Source organism: Monodelphis domestica, chromosome 5, assembly GCF_027887165.1.
Source record: "Monodelphis domestica isolate mMonDom1 chromosome 5, mMonDom1.pri, whole genome shotgun sequence".
In the NCBI taxonomy this organism is placed as follows: Eukaryota; Metazoa; Chordata; class Mammalia; order Didelphimorphia; family Didelphidae; genus Monodelphis; species Monodelphis domestica.
Genome location: NC_077231.1, coordinates 103,709,145 through 103,725,568, shown reverse-complemented (window position 1 = coordinate 103,725,568; position 16,424 = coordinate 103,709,145). Strand labels below are relative to the sequence as shown.

The 16,424-nt window shown below is 42.0% G+C and overlaps 1 protein-coding gene across 18 annotated transcripts in view; it reads right to left on the bottom strand.

Moving 5' to 3' along the window:
- TNRC6B (trinucleotide repeat containing adaptor 6B) overlaps positions 1-16,424 on the bottom strand; it is a 272,807-nt gene that overhangs the window by 36,562 nt on the left and 219,821 nt on the right. For 16 of the 18 annotated variants that reach the window (XM_056798993.1, XM_056798978.1, XM_056798984.1 and 13 more), the window contains 6 exons: positions 15,251-15,421; positions 11,287-11,412; positions 6,891-7,022; positions 6,187-6,282; positions 5,832-6,036; positions 4,709-4,846 (listed from right to left, as the gene is read on the bottom strand). In XM_056798993.1, coding sequence (XP_056654971.1) covers positions 4,709-4,846; positions 5,832-6,036; positions 6,187-6,282; positions 6,891-7,022; positions 11,287-11,412; positions 15,251-15,421 — 868 coding nt within the window. The remainder of the gene's footprint in view (positions 1-4,708; positions 4,847-5,831; positions 6,037-6,186; positions 6,283-6,890; positions 7,023-11,286; positions 11,413-15,250; positions 15,422-16,424) is intronic. The other 2 variants (XM_056798991.1, XM_056798994.1) reach the window with 1 other exon arrangement.

Genomic DNA, 16,424 nt, shown 5'->3' with positions numbered 1-16,424 from the left:
TTTGTTCTAAGCTATTTATTTACTTCCTAAATGTTTTCTTTAAGAGTGCTCATTTAATTTTATAAACTCTTGTTTTATTTCTGCTAGTTACTTGTGAAATTCTGATGTCTAAGCCACCCGTTTCTCTGAGGCTCTACTATGTCCTTACTTTGGAATGATTCTCTTCTTCTGGGTCTACTATTTGAGCTTCTATTAATCCACAGTATTTCTTCATTGTGTTCAGAGTTTTCTTCCATTTCATTTGTGTCTAGCTTCAGTTTCTGGAAGGCACTGTGTAGCAGTCACCCTGTCCTGAATTCTTGGGGGTAGAGTGGTTGCAGTCACCCTGTCCTGAATTCTTGGGGGTAGAGTGGTTGGCCTTATTTGGTCCTTTCACCTCTTCAGTCTCGCCACCATGGTTCTGGGTTGGATGGCAGGAACTATGTTCTAACTTTTGTCTCAACACCTGGCTGTTGCCTCCCTCCCCAGTAGATTTTGGCTTCAGCTTCACTTTGGTCTTCTTATGCTTGTAGAATATCTCCAGTTGGAAACTATCTCTGTCTCCTGTTGTGGCCTTTTACATGGCTTCACTTGCTGTCTATCTCCTTCCTGGCTCATCCCACTTAACAGCCCCCAATGGGCTTAAGACCTTCTTCCCTGGCATCCTTTGAATGTCCAAAGGCTTCTGGCTATCTTCCTTGGGCCAAGGACTGAAGTTTCTCTTTGGCCTTCTTGAGCAATGTTTCATCTGATGACCCTTCAATCTTTTTTTTTTCCTTAAACACTTACCTTAGAATCAATAAAGTATATTGGTTCCAAGGCAGAGAAACAATAAGGGCTAGGCCATGGGGGTTAAGCGACTTACTCAGGGTCACACAGCTAGGAAGTGTCTGAGGCCAGATTTGAACCTAGTACTACCCAGTTCTATGCCTGGCTCTCATTATTTACTATTTTTTAAACTTTATTTTACTATCTCAATTCTTCTGGCCCTTCAATCTTTACTAGGGTGTTTGTTGGGCTTATTAAGACCTTTCAAATTCCCATCTAAATGCAGGTCTATGGCTTTAACAATGAAATACTTCAGGTGGTACTCTATGGCTCTAAGTCAGAACATTTCACAATCTCCAATGAACCAATAATGCCAAGAGTCACTCAAAAGGCAATGAATGGGGTACACAGTAGTTGAGTCTAGGCTTCTATCAATGGAGAATCAGCAGTGCTAAAAGAGGTAATCAGAAAGTTATGTGACTAGAATGTAAGATGACTGGTCATGTGGCCAGAATAAAGGATAACTGATGGAAAGCCTAGCTAAGACAATTACACCAAAGGTCTCTCACATGCTAAATGGATCTTGAGTAGAAGATTCATGGGAGGAAATGGCTGAGAGTTGTAAAAGAGTTACAATCTATGCTTATGGAGGGATCACAGATTAATGAGATGATATCTACTTTTAAGTAATGAGAAGGGTAGTCATGTATGGTGTTTCATTCAAATCTTTGACAAATCTCAAGGGAGGAAAAACGAAAAAACAAACAAACGCCAAAATGTCTCCTATCCTCAATCCCCCTACCCCCCAAAAACCAAACACAAAGTCCCACTTTATGGAAAAGGGTTTATGTAGTGGTATGGGTATCATTACACTCTTAAATTGAGGATAAATTAGATAAAATAGAGTTAAAAACAGTAAACCCTGCTTCTGGTGGGTGACATTTAACATTACTGGGAGTGTAGAGGACAGGTATTACCAGAGAGCAAATGTGGCCATCTTCTTTTTTACCCCTAGCCCTATGCTCCTCTGATGTTTTTTACACTTTCCCCCCTGATTTAAATCCTTGTTTTTATTTCAGAACATTTGCCACATCACACATCTTGCTGCCTTGGGAGTGATCTTCAATTTTCACTCTTAGGAGACTACAACCCACAACTATATCTACCACTCTGCTAGAAGAATATTGGTTAGTTTTTAAAAGATGGGCCTTCATCAACTGGGGAAAAGATGAACAAGTTATGGTATATAGATGTGATGGAATATTGGTGTGCCACAAGAAATAATGAAAGAAAATGTTTCAGAAAAAACTGGGAAGACTTAACTAAATTGATATAGAGGGGAGGGAGTAGGATCAGTGAAACAATTTATACAATGACAGCAATATTGTAAAGACAAACTTTAAACTGTTCAACACAATGAGCAAACAAAATCCTAGAGGGCTAATGATTAAATATGCTGCCCGCATTTCCAGAGAGAGAGAGAGAGCCAAAAAGAAAGAAGGTGGGCTTGGTGCAGAATGAGATTTTTCTTTGGCCAGGGTCAGTGAAGAAATTTGTTTTGCTTGACAAAATACAATTGTAATAGGGTTTTTTTTTTTTTGCTTTCTCAATGGAGGGGGAATAATAATAATAAAAGACAAAGTTTAGTTTCAGGGAGGACATTAAAAAGCATGGTATAGGGGCAGTTAGGTGGCTCAGTGGATAGAGAGCCAGGCTTGGAGAAGGGAAGTCCTGGTTTCAAATCTTAACTTGCTTTGTGTGTGACCCTGGAGAAATCATTTAATCCCAAACTGCCTAGATCTTAGCACTCTTCAGATTTGGAACTAATACTTAGTATCTATTATTTTTTTTATTAAACCCTGACCTTCCGTCTTAGAATCAATACTGTGTATTGGTTCCAAGGCAGAGGAGTGGTCAGGGCTAGGCAATGGGGGTTAAGTGACTTGCCCAGGGTCACACACACACAGGGAAGTGTCTGAGGCCAGATTTGAACCTAGGATCTCCAGTCTCTAGGCCTGGCTCTCAATCCACTGAGCTACCCAGCTGCCCCCTTTAGTATCCATTCTAAGACAGAAGGTAAAGCATTTTTTAAAAGCATGATATAATTTACCAGACATAATCTAGTTTGCTTTTATTATTTGTTCAATTCTAGGCTCACTAACTGCCCATTTCTGCTGTTCCAAACAAATATACTGAAGGACAAGGTCTCTAGGTTGTCTGTTCAGTCACTTACTGATGTGAACAAATGTTTTAAATTTGATTTCATCAATATAGCTAGGCCAAAAGCTTTTGAGTGATTATAGATTTCACTTATGAAATGCTGTAATATTCCAGATTTTAATGCAATGAACACAAAATGTCAATCTCAAGCAAAAGCCTCTCCTCATCCCCAGGAAATCTCATTTGACCCTTTCCTAGCCTTCTCCTACCATGATAGTGATGTATACCCTCAGAAAACATTTCTCCTGGTTTTGTGCCTTACTTGGTATTATTCATTATCAGTGTAATTTAAAAAGCCCTGCCTTGTTGGTCATTCATCCTGCTAAAAAGGGTACTGACAGGAATAAATAAGGGTCAAAGGCATTGTAAAAACAAGGAGTGAAATACATGTCTATCTCTCTTTTAGGTATCACAAAAATCAGGGCACCCTTATAAGGAGATGCCTAGTTGGCAAGAGACTGATCTGAAAGACAATGTGAGACCCAGAGCTAGTCTATTAGTAGTATTTGGCACTGGGAGCCATGATGTCTAGGAAAAGAAGAAAATTACCCAAAATATTGTGACAAAATGAGGCAGACAAGCTGGAAAACAATGGGTATGGCTTGGGGAAGGTATGAGGAGTGTGTGTCAGTAAGAGTCTTGTGGAGGAAGTAGAAAGGTGCTGGACTTGAATGAACCCTTAGGGTCACCAAGGCCTGTCAAAGAATATCAATGAAAAGTATAACCAGATATCCATTTTGACAGCAGGACCCCCATCAATCCCGGCTACAAGTTCTGTGGTTTTAGTTAGCCATAGTTGACCCAAAGTGCTGAAGTCTACCTGTGACAGTGGCCTGCCTGAGTAGCAGACTCTTTTGCTTCCACTTCCACTTTGTGTGTGTGTGTGCCATGTTGAGAAGAATACTAGAAGCAGAAAGTGAGAACACACGTGTACACTCATGCACATGCATGCATACACTTGTGTTCGCTTATATCCATGATTTGAGCCATTTGCAACTGATCTTGAAACAATAGTATCCCCTGCTGATACAGGGGTCTTCTGTACTTAGTATGCATGAAGAGGTGAACCCAACTGAATTACTGTCCAATGAAACAAAAGGGAAATAGGAGACCTTTCAACCAAGAGGCTTGTACAGAGACATATGGAGAGGCAAGGATGCAATGCTTGTATTATGCTGACGCTCTGATTCATATAGCCTATGAAAGAGCTATATAAATAATCATAGCTCACATCTTTATAGGGTTTCATGATTTGTAAAGTATGCACATTAACATTCCCAGTAGTTTTATCTTTGGGGTTGAAATAGAATTATTAAAAAAAAGGAAATATTTAAATATCTTTAAGATGCCAACCACATTCTTTATATATGTCATTTATATTCCTCCTATACCTCAAAAGAAGCCTCGCCTTTGAAGCAAAGTTCTTCCCCAACTAGCAGATGGATCAGAACTTGCCAGTCAATTACTGATTATCCAAGGTGACTGATGCTTCTCTCTACGTTTGGAAGAGATTTCTATGCATACCCCACTTGGCCCTAATGAATGTCTTCCACATATAACATTCCATTAATGACTTGCCTCAGTGCATTCCTTTGTAATGCTGGTAATCATAACTTTGAGAAATTAAAAATTGCTCATTAATAAGACCATTGGTCTTCAAAGTTGTTTATAAACAATTACTTTCACTAGATGAACAGAAAGATAAGACTCTCTGGAGTTAGCCCATGTAGTTGCCTCTTACCATTTTTGTGCATACCAGCATCTTGTGTAGCTACAGAGGGCAGGCCTTCCATCATAGAAGTCCACTGTTTAAAGCGAGACTCTGTCCCAGCTTCCTTTCCTCCAACCATGCCATAATCCATACCGCTTGAGCCAAAACCTAAAATAAAATCGCCAATCCCAAATTACCTTTTACAGCATTTTATTACATTCTAATTTTACTAAAGGATATTGCTGGAAAGATAAATAAATAAAACTACTAGTAACAAAGTCTTTGAGTTTTTTCCTCTAAATGGTTTCATTGGTCACACATTCCTCACTCAATAGCTCTTACTGCTAAAGGGAAACTGCTACAAAATTGAGCTAGTTTTTCACTCTCATTAGCGTGCACACATGCGTGTGCGTGTGCACACACACACACACACACACATACACACACACACACACACACACACACACGAAATGGAAAACTGTTATAGGCAGGCTTAGAACCCAAAAAGGGGGCTGAGGGCAGTGGAAGGATTCATTACCTTAGAGCCTCAAGTGGTTGCTTTCCCTCATCAGGGCTCTCCCCAGGTTGAGCTCTTCCCTCACACCTACCCAGTGAGTCACCATCATTTTTAAGGCCTTTGGTAGTTTCATTGGGAAGCCTGAAAAGCCCTTTGTCCAGCCTTCAGAGCCTAGTTTCACCTTGCCCATGAAGCTTTTCTTTTACTTTGGCCTGCATTATTCCTTGTTCCATCTTTCTTTAAAACTTAGGCCATTGGCTCTAAATGAACACTCTAATGCAAATACCAACAACATGGAAATGGGTCCGAATCAAGGACACATGTGATACCCAGTGGAATCGCACGTCAGCTATGGGAGAGGTGGGGGGAGGGCAGGGGGAGGAAAAGAAAATGATCTTTGTCTCCAATGAATAATGTTTGGAAATGATCAAATAAAAAAAACAACAAAAAAACCTTAGGTCATTGCTTGTCTCCTCTGTATAACAGGGGCAGATGTTCTAGATGCCCTCTGAAGTCCCTTTTAGCTTTCCTCATGAGCCTGCAGCCTACTGCCCCTGTGTTAGGTCCTCCCTCTCCTCCCACAACAAGCCACAAAAACATGAGGCCGATTGGCTTAGTTGTGGTTGTGCTTCTCACCAGAACTGTAGCCGGGAATTTGCCCTTTGCTTTGAAGATCAGGGAGCCCCACATTCAGGGTGCTGGGGACCAGGTTGTCCAGATGTGGCTTGGGTCCAACGGGGTGAGATGGAGAATGTTTCATGCTCGGTGGCCGCTGCTGCTGCTGCTGCTGCTGCTGTTGCTGCTGCTGCTGCTGCTGCAATGCGCTCATCATCCGAACAATCTGTAGAAGGCATAGGAGAAGCTTAGGCCTCGGGGGTGTGTGTGTGTGTGTGTGTGTGTGTGTGTGTGTGTGTGTGTGTGTGTGTGTGTGTGTGCGCGTGTGCGCGCACACACACACACACACACTTCTTGCCAGCCTAGCACACCTCACCTGCTGCTCGTGCTGCTGCCGCACAGCCTGGGAGATCTTTCTCTGGTTTTGGAGAAGCTGCTGTTGCTGCTGCTGTTGTAAGAGAAGCTGACAGGCCTGCAGAGGGAGAAAGTGGGGGGTTGGAAGGGAGAGGGACAGGGGGAGGGTACATAAACACTTGAAACAGAAATCTTATGAGTATCATCACCCCTGAAAAAAAACAGCAAAGGATGCCACTTAATTTGGCAATATCAGTATAGAAGGAGGAACATAATTCTTATTCCCATTCGTCTTGTTTAACTCAATTAACAGGTGAGAGGGACAAGATCCTAAGTAAGGGAGTAAATGAGCTAATATGCGAACCCCAAATATCCCTCACCATATCATTCACATAAATAATGTCAATAGAGTTGGGGGAAGCTATGTGGCTCAGTGGATAGAGCCAGGCCTAGAGACAAGAGGGTTAGGGTTCCTCAAATCTAGCAAGTTACGTAACTCCTACTGCCTGGCCCTTAATTCTCTTCTTGTCTTACAACCAATACATAGTATTAACTCTAAAAGGAGAGGTATGGGTTAAACAAAAATGTCTATAGAGAACTGAGCCACCAAGAGCCCTACCCCCTACTCCAAAGAAAAATATTACTGCAAACCAAGAGAGACCCCCCTGCACACACCCAAAAGTCTAAGAAACACTATAAGCCTAGGGGAGAGGATTTGCTCCTTACCAACTGAAACTGGGGAATTTGTGGCAGCTGGCTGAGCATGGCGATCTGTTGGGGAGACAGCTGAGGTCCCAAGTTGAACAGCCCTGGATTCAGGCCACTGTTAGGAAATTGCTTGAGCACAGAGGCCGAAACCTGATGGGAGGCAAGGAGACAGGACTAGTGAATAGGGGAGAAATGGTTCCAAAAAAGAATTCTTGGTCAAGCTTGAGCAAATGTGAGGCATGTTCAGGAACCCTTTACTTTTGTCAGTGTGCTCCTTTGTCTTTTACTTTGGCTCTCATTCATTCTTGGCCTACCACTCAAGCAATGAGATCTCCCCAGACAGACACATCCTTGATAAGGTGGGACAAAGCCTCATAAACAAAGAGCATAACTGTTCATAGGTCACTGGACCCAACATGGGATGGTGCTGACACTTTTGGAGGATTCCAACAGATTTCAGAAAGAGAAAATATTGTTTCCACAGATTTTGGGTGAACAAGACAAAGGAACTGAACTCTAAGCCAGCCTAAGACTAAATTCAATTTTACCTGCTGTTACAGAAGAGACCAAGACTCCAGGTGGAATCTGATCTAGAGGCAATTTGGAGAATTGCACTGTGTTCCACTTTCCCATGGCACCCCTGGACAAGTGCTCTTCAAACTTTTGGAGCTGCCAGGGGACTTCTAGTGATATCTCTAGGGATGGGGGAAGAGTCCATTCTCCTGGGGCTTGTTCTCATGATTGCTAAATGTTCCTTGCATTAAATGTTGCTTCCATGGAAAACTATCCTTTCCTATTCTTCACATTGAGCTTCAGAAAAGACAAATCAAAGTGAGAGAAGAAAGGCTTCAATAAATAGTATTGGGAGAGCTACAGGAGGCTAATATGTACATGTTGGGGCCATTTGTCCTCTATATTCCTGTCCTTTCACCCAAGAGAATAATAGTTCTAAATCTTCATAATGTTGTCATCTTTTATGTCTTAGCTTCATGTAATCAGCCAGAGAGGCATGGCTTTTCCTTAAAACACCAAAAGCAAAACAAACTCAGGGCTTCAACATTAAGAATTTTCAATTCTACAACTCACAGAATTGACTTGCTATTTTATTCCTGCTGGATGGCTTTCTGTTTATGGCCATTTCCTAATACTTCCACAGCCCCATGATCTCACTGATGTGGGTATTTCTCACCTACCACAAACTAACTACATCTTCCATTCTTGGGTATCTACTGTCCAGGTGTCTTCCCTTTGGAGACGACTGGAAGTCTTTTAGCACCTCTTGGGACTGATGTCTAAGGAATTAGTGACACATAAATATGAACATTTTCCCCAACAGAGAAATGATCAGAGGATATAGGCAGATAGTTCTCAAAGTAAGAAACCCAATAATCAAATTTTCCTCTCACATCTGTCAGAATGGCAAAGATGACACAGAAGAAAAATGACCCCTGTTGAAGGGGTTGTGAAGAATAGCATTGCCTCCTCATCTCCCAAAGGAGGAGGGGAAGAAAACAGTGTCAATGAAACATCCAAAGAGATGGGGAGGGGGTTGAGAAGTCAGGCAGGAGAGCAAGCTGTAGTGCACCTTCCCATGGCAGATACTCTCTGGCTGGGGGAGGGGATTTGAGTCTTCTCAGACAGAGGCTGGTGGAGGATCATTTGTGGTGGTGGAGTGCCACAATTAAGCACTGATCACCAATGACCATAAATGGATACATTCAATAGCATCTCTTCAATTTGCTTCTTGTCACCACCTCCGCCCCAGTATGGACAATATTATATACAATCTCAGACATTAGCTAATCCATATCCTGAGGAAGACTCCTCTGATGATCTGTCCCCTCCCTCCCCCCAAAATGGTCATTTCAAGTCTTTGCCAGAAAACTTCTAGAGAAGGAGAAACCACTGGATACCCTGAAGGGGCCCCACAACATTCGCAGTCAGCCCTAATCCAGAAGGACAATTTCTTTGGGTCAAATCTCAATTTGTATCTCTATAACTTCTCCTTTTTCCTACCATGTTTTGGTCTCTGGGGCCAAGACAAGTCTATTTTCTCTGCCTGCTGGCAGATTTTCCAATACAAAAAGATAATTCATTCCCATGTTTTCCCTAAGCATTCTCCAGACTGAACATTGCTAATCCCTTCAATCCAGCTCCATCTGGCATGGTCATTGGGCCCTTCCTCATCCAGGTCACCCTCCCCTGGACTCTACTCTTTGGCTTGCCAATGATTTCTCTTCCAGATGTTATTTGACCCAGGTAGGGGCTGACAAGACTCTGCCTCCCCTAATGCCATCTAGTACCATGTCAGCTTTTCTTGCCTGCTACAGCACAAACTGCCAAACCCACAGACAATTAAGAATCTTAAAACTCTCCATGGAAGCATGACATCCTTATGAAACAGAGAGAGGTCTCTTCTTTGACCTTGGAACTTCTAACACTATTGGCCACACTCTTGGGCTGATCAAACTTCTCCTATCTGTCTAATCAATTCTTTGCTTTTCTCCATCCCTCACTCTTTTAGTTGGAATGCCATCACCAATCTGTTCTTAATGCCTTCTCTGTCTACACATTTTCTATACTTAGGCCATCTCACCTATTCACTGCTTCAACTCAACTGAGACAGAAGGAGAAGAAAGTGTGGTAGAGAGGATGCTTCCATGGGACACTGTCACCATCCTCACTCCTAATTATAACACCTTTCTCTGCTGAAAAGCAAGGGTAATGCCAGTAGAACCAATCTCAGAGAACTTTGGAAAGCATGTAAAATGCCTGAGAACTTTAACACCTCCACATTGACTGTTAACTGTGGACTCCCAAACTAATCCTTCTAGTTCAGTTCTACCCTGCCCCCCAGCTTCAGAATAACATCTATCCAGGGAAATTTCACTGTATCTCAGCCTTTAACATGTCCCCAATCTAGGTCATTCCCTTCCTCTGAAAATATGCTTCTTCCTCTTGACTCTAGTCCATTCATCATGGTGCCACTGGTCCTATTATTCCCCCATGTTCACAACCAGGGTGCTTTCTTCCCAACCCCAGCCTCTGTAGCCACATTCCCACATTCTCTCTGGGATGTACCCACTTTCCTCTAGCCCCATTACTACACCAGTAGTGGAGTCTCTCATAGTTTGGAGCCAACATAACCCCCTTGACAGGTGTTCTTTAGCTCCTCTGTGTTAAACTGTAGAACAGATGGAAGGATGGATGGTGCTGTTAACACTGTTCCACTGTTAAAAATCTTTTGATGGCTGTTCCCTCTTCTAGGCCCTACTCCACCCCTGTGTAGCCTTATTTCACAGTGCTCCAGCCACCTTCTTGGATTACCCCTAATCCCCTATATATATACAATGTTTTCTTGTCTCATTGTTCCCACACTGGACCACTTCTTATACTGTTAATCCACAACTCCTTTAAAGAAAGGTCAACATTCTAATGAAGCTTATGCTCACTTCCCAGTTAAGAATAAAGGTCCCCGGTAACCCTCCTATATAATTCAGCCTCATGCTTGGCTTAAAAGGTCTTCTCCTTATTCTGGGAGAGCGGATGAAGACCCAGATATGGTTAGTGGGGTACCTCCTGAAGCTCTTCCATGTGGGACAGACAGGAGTCAACAGGCTTTGGGAAACCACCGAACCTCTGAGGTTCATCATGATAGACCTGGAAGGAAGCTGAACAGTACTTTCTTTACTTTATGAAGGAACAAATGGGGAGCCATGGAATTGAGTGACCTCCAAAGGCCCAGAGTCTGGAAGTGGAAATGCTAGAACCCTGGACACTCTTGTTGCTTCTACTCTTTCAGGAGCCCATCTGCAAGAGTGGGCTAAGGTGTCAGAGCACAGAAGAAAAGGGAAAAACAAGCATGAGATAGTTAGAAAGCCAGGAAAATGCTGGAGCAGGTCTTTAAAACAAATGCTTTTTCAAATCTAGGGTAGGAAACACATTGAATAATGAATCAATCCATCAAAACTAATATTCTCTGTGGTCTAACAGTAAAGCAGCCCAGGATGGAGAGCACGGCAGATTTCTTTTGGTCTAAGTTTTCTACCATCAGAGAAAATTCTACAGCACTTTCCCCTACAATGGTATTGTTCTCTTCTCAAGAAGGGACATAGGACAATCAGTCAATGTTTGATTTCCTTTTAAACTGGAATTTTTAAAAAAAGTATGGCCACATACTTTTCCATGCAAAAAGAACTCTTCTTTATATAAGGCAAAAAATTACTAACATGATTGGTAATTTGACTTAAGGTCATTGAATTTTTCATCCTTGATACTTAGTAACATCCACAAGGAATAGTAGTAGCTATGACTAGTTTAATTTCCATAAAATTTATTTTAGATAAGTTAACAGCTCATAACCCCCTGATTTGGGCATTGTGGATCTAAGATTCAGAAACATAAAATTGCTTACCTGGGGAGAAATAAACTGGGGAGGCACTTGCGCCCGTAGATTAGGGGAAGAGTTTAGTGGCTGCACTGGCGTGTGCATGCCCCGTGATTGTGCTGTGCTATTTCCAAACAAACCATGATTGCCACCCTGTAAAAAAAAGGAGAGAGCCTAAGAACTTTATTTGTTTTCAACAGAAACACACAAATAAGAAGGCATAGACCTAACTACCACTATCAATCTACAGAGGCCAATGAGGCCTATTCTATAAATTACAGAAGAATTCTGAAACCAAGAAGTTCCTGACCTTAGGACCACCTCCAAGCAATGTATCTAAAAACAGACAAGTCCAACATTTTCTCTCCTGTAGCTTGCTCAACGTTTTGACATTTTTAGCAAAGCAAAGGCTTTGGGAAACCAAAGGGGCTAAATTCAGTTAATAGCCTTTCCAGTAAAAAATGCCATTTTCTTAACCACGTCATCTTTAAGCATTGGTTCAATTAAATACCAAAATAATTCTCAAGCATAATAAAATAAAGAGTTTATGTCAAAACTCATCATGGTATAGGTGTCTCAGATTTCTGAAGAACTGAAGTCTGAACCAGAACCCCTTTTGGACCTGAGACATTGAGGTCTTCAATAGGACCAATAATAAATATTAAATGACTTCTTTGGCAAGGTATTAGGTGCTAGAGATGCAGAGAGATATACCTAAGGATTTTTTTTTTTGTGCTCAAGAATTAAAGCCAACAGGTTGGTGAAGACAAGTACAAAAATTACTAGGACACTAGGGAGGATTGGATAAGTGATTGAAAATGGATCAGCCCATCCAAAGTGCTATCAAGGAACCAGAGAGAAGAGAACTCTTTCAGAGAAGAACAGAATGACAAGAGGAGCTTTGACAAACATAGATGAGCTAAGCTAATAGGCCCTTTTGGACACTGAGGCTGGCATGAGTAAATGTACTGAGACAAGTGAAGACAGAGTGAGAATGGGAGATTGAAGAATGAATCAATGATCCCTGTTGGAAGTGCTGTGTTAGGAGAAATAGCTATGTGGCAGATTAGACAGAGAGCTAGGCCTAGAGATAGGAGGTCCTGGGTTCAAATCTGACCTCAGAAACTTCCTAGCTTCCTTGGGCAAGTCACTTAACCTCAAATACCTAGGCCTTACTACTCTTATGCTTTAGAATCAATATGTACTATCAATTCTAAGATGAAAGGGAAGAGTTTAAAAAAGAAAAAAGAAATAGGGGAGCTGTACAAGCCAATGAGGGTCTGAATTTGCTAAGGAGTAGGGGGTTATAGTGAGAGTGAAATGCAATCTTAATAATAAATAATGGGAAGGCAATTAATTGGAATAGGGTAGGGAAGAAGGGAAACTGAGGAATGGGAAGAGTCAAAGATCACTCCAAGGTTCTAAGTGCTGGTGACTGGAAAAATAGTAGGATCATCAGAAAGAATGAAAAAGTTGTTGGTTAGAAAATGAAAAGTTCAGCTTGGGGAATACCTTAATCCATCAAGAAAGCATATAAAGTATACTGCAGGGAGAAGTTTGGGTGGAGATTCACTTTGGGGAATCCTCTGTATAGAAGAGAAAACTCTAGTGACAGGAATCAAAGAGAATTGAGGGGAGGAGAAGTAAGGCCTGTCCTTCAAGTTAGGCCCCAGGAAGAGGACATGTCCTTCTGGCTCAGAGTATGGAGAAGGGATCAGAGATGAACCTCCAGAAGTCCTGAAGAAGGTCAAAAGAGCACCACAAAGGAAAGCCACAAAGGTCAGCCAAGACATAGGAGTCATGCATGCTCAGAACTGAGGCCAGTCATTGACATTGTTTCATGAGTTAAAAAAACAACAACAAAAAAAAGCATTTTAGCTGTAAAGTATCTATTGACCAATGTAATTCAACATGTAAATTTTCCTCCTCTTCTTAGTACCTGAAGAAGACCCTTGGGAAATCTTTTAGTTCTTTTTTTTCCCATCTGTTGTCAAGGCAAACTTTTTTATATCATAAAACCAGCTTAGGACAAATGCAATTCTACTAGATTACACTGGAAAAGACAACATTAGAGGTTCTGAAACACAAAACAAGGGACACACATGCCCCTTGACCCTGCAATACTACTGCTGGTATGGAACTCACAGAGGCCTCCCAAAGATAGGACAAAAGGCCCCAAATATATCAGAATGTTTTTTGATGTTCAGGGGTGGCATAGAAGTAGAGCAGGTGTTCACTCCAAGGACTAGCCAAAGGGGCCCATCAATAATGGTTCATCACTATGCTACTCTAGGAAAGGATGAATTCTATTAAGTGATGCTGAAAGAAATCAGCATAACCATGAAAATGATACACACAAAGACTGTACCAATGTGAACAGAAGAATGCAATGAACACATGCTTTGTGACAACTAGGACCAAGAAGTCAAAAAATGGATCTTTTTGCCTTCATTTGAGGGGAAGCAAGCTAAGGGTATAGAAGGTATATACACTGTCAGATTCAGTCTGGGCACTGGTTTGCTGGATGAAACTATATTTTTAGTCTTTGTTACAAAGAGAGTTATTTTCTGAGCAGAAGAGGAATATAATTGGAAAGAATCATAATAAAAAGAAAAAAGGCATAAAGATGAAGAATTTTCAAATTGAAAAAAATAATCAAATTAGAATGGGGGAGGAAAAATATTTACATGCCTACAATGTGCCAGGCTCTACTGAGCAATTTCTAGCCTGTTACAATGCTGGTTTTTTTTGGTGGCATTTCAGAGGGAAAATGAACGTCCATCCCAAAGGAAATAATGGTGACAACTCTTCTTAAGGTGTCATTCCATTGTAACATGTTGGTTTTGCATTTCTGCCATCATTGAAGATTATGCTGTAGCAGATTTCAGAGAAAGATGATAATGGAGCTTCTACCATAGGGCAAGCATGGCAAATTTGAGTATATCTATAGGGGTACACTAAGTACATTTTCTAATACAGAAAAGGAAGATTCTGAAAGGACCGAAGACACAGTCTGAATGATCCAACAGAGCATCCCTGTAGAAACCATTTGAAAAAATGTCAATAAATATCAGACTAAGAACCACTTAAGAGATATGGATTTTTAAAGCCTAAATAAAAAATGTAGACTGTACATTTTTTTAATTACTGAAAACAACAAGCACAGTGGAATATCACTCCCATATTTCCGCCACCACCAGCATCCCATATAGAGTGTCCCAGTAGTTAGAACTTTGGAAAGTTCTCCAATTCTGGGGAATAGCAGCAGAAGCCCAACAGGCTATCTAGCAGCCTCCTTCATCTCATCTGCACTGCTCTGTTCAAAGAGAGGTTCTTTGGTTTATCCTTCAAATGCACCCAGCCACAGCCTAACTGTTTCTTCCTCAAATGGGGACCATTATACCCAAAAATAAAATGTTTATGATCTGGAGCTAGAATTCATATGACCAGTCAGCATGCAACTGATTCTCTTGAAACTATTAAGTTACTTTTACAGCTAAATGACAAGGGCCATAATCTTCAAATGTTTGATCTCATGGGGGCTGTTTCTCCTCCAAAACCTACATAGATTGCTTGGGAAATACGCAGAAATCTAATGTCCTGTTTAAAAGAAGCAGTCAGCGAGTCATCGACACAAGGTCCTGCACACACCAAGGCATCTTTGGGACACCTCTGCCATCTCTTCAGAATAATTTTCAGAGTTGACATGGTCATCAGAAGTTTAGAAGCTTGCCCCTACTAGTTAGCCTCCAAATGTTAGCCTGCTGAACCTAAGAAGCCCAAAGAAAGGTTTTTGATAAAGCCCCAAGAGAAAAGCTTGAGAGTGGTGAGGGCTCTGGGTTGAAAACCCTATACTTCATATTCCTCTCACATGCACATTCAGCAGTCCACAGAGCCCCCAATACCAACAAATGGTGCCACCAATTGCAAAGCAGGACCAAAGCCAGGTCCCAGCCTTGGTCCCCATTATACATGTGGGAGGCCTCCTTACTTGTCTAGCAGCGAAGTTTTGGGGGTTGAGCCCTGTGCCGATTGCCCCCAGGCTGACGTTGGGTGCTGTGGAGCCAGAGGGAGACAGCTTGTAGCTGGGAGAAGGGGAGAAGGGAGAGCAGGGAGCCTCATCCCCAAGGCACCCGTCTTGATTGGAGAAAGGCAAAGTCAGCTGGAGAGCAGGTGTTAGCCAATCCCAGGGTGGGTTGGTTAGTGAAGCGACAGAAGGCAAGGGGGGGGGGGGGAGAAGAGAGAAACAGCAGCAACAAGCCAAGTTAGTGTCTATTAGTGACAAGGAGGTCCCAGGTCTTATCTGACCAACTCAGCCACACTGTGCTCAAAAGACCTGTGGTGGCCAACATCCATCCAGACAACTCTTTATCTTCCTGTTAGTGACTTATTCCACTCACAGGCAGAAGATAAACCTGCTGGGCAACACATATATCTGATACTGATTATTCTCACTTGACTTCTGGGGACACAGAAGCCCAGAGACCCTGCAGTCAAGATCTGGACATCTCGACCAGCTCTGAGGCTGTCTGTCAGGGGCTGGCTGGTTGCCCATTTCAGCACATTAGCTGTCCTCTGAAGGCCAAGGAGAATCAACAAATGCTTCTTCTTAGATACCATCAGTGTCTACAGCTGATTTCTGGCCTTAGTTTGACAATAATTAAGAGCTCTTAGGTGAAATTAAATAAACACTGAAAAGAAACATTCTGAACCCAGCCAACTTCCCAACTTTCACACAAAAACCACAGATTCAAACATTGGAGACTGAAAGGGTCACCTCCTTCAGAGTGGTGAAAGGAATACATGACATGGAAGTGGAATAGCTTAAAAAGAGATACAGAAAAGGAAGGTAACCAGCAAGTTTCTCTTAAGAACAAAGGGAAAATGTTGCCAGCCACCTATAGGGGCAGGGAAACAAGAACAGCCAATTTGTGGCTCTTGCACCAGGTCAAGCAGACAGTAGAAATTTTTGCAGCTTATGATTGAGATGCCCCTCAGCTGCAGCCACTTTCTTTACTTTCTCCTGGTGTCCCCATCCTGTGAAATGCACCAGAGATCATGAGTGCCCTCCCAGCTTTGTCAGGTTTTCTGACCTCTTTGGGGCCATTTCATAGGGAATATATATCTGTGCCTGGCCACTGACTCAGGAATTCTACTCCTTCAAC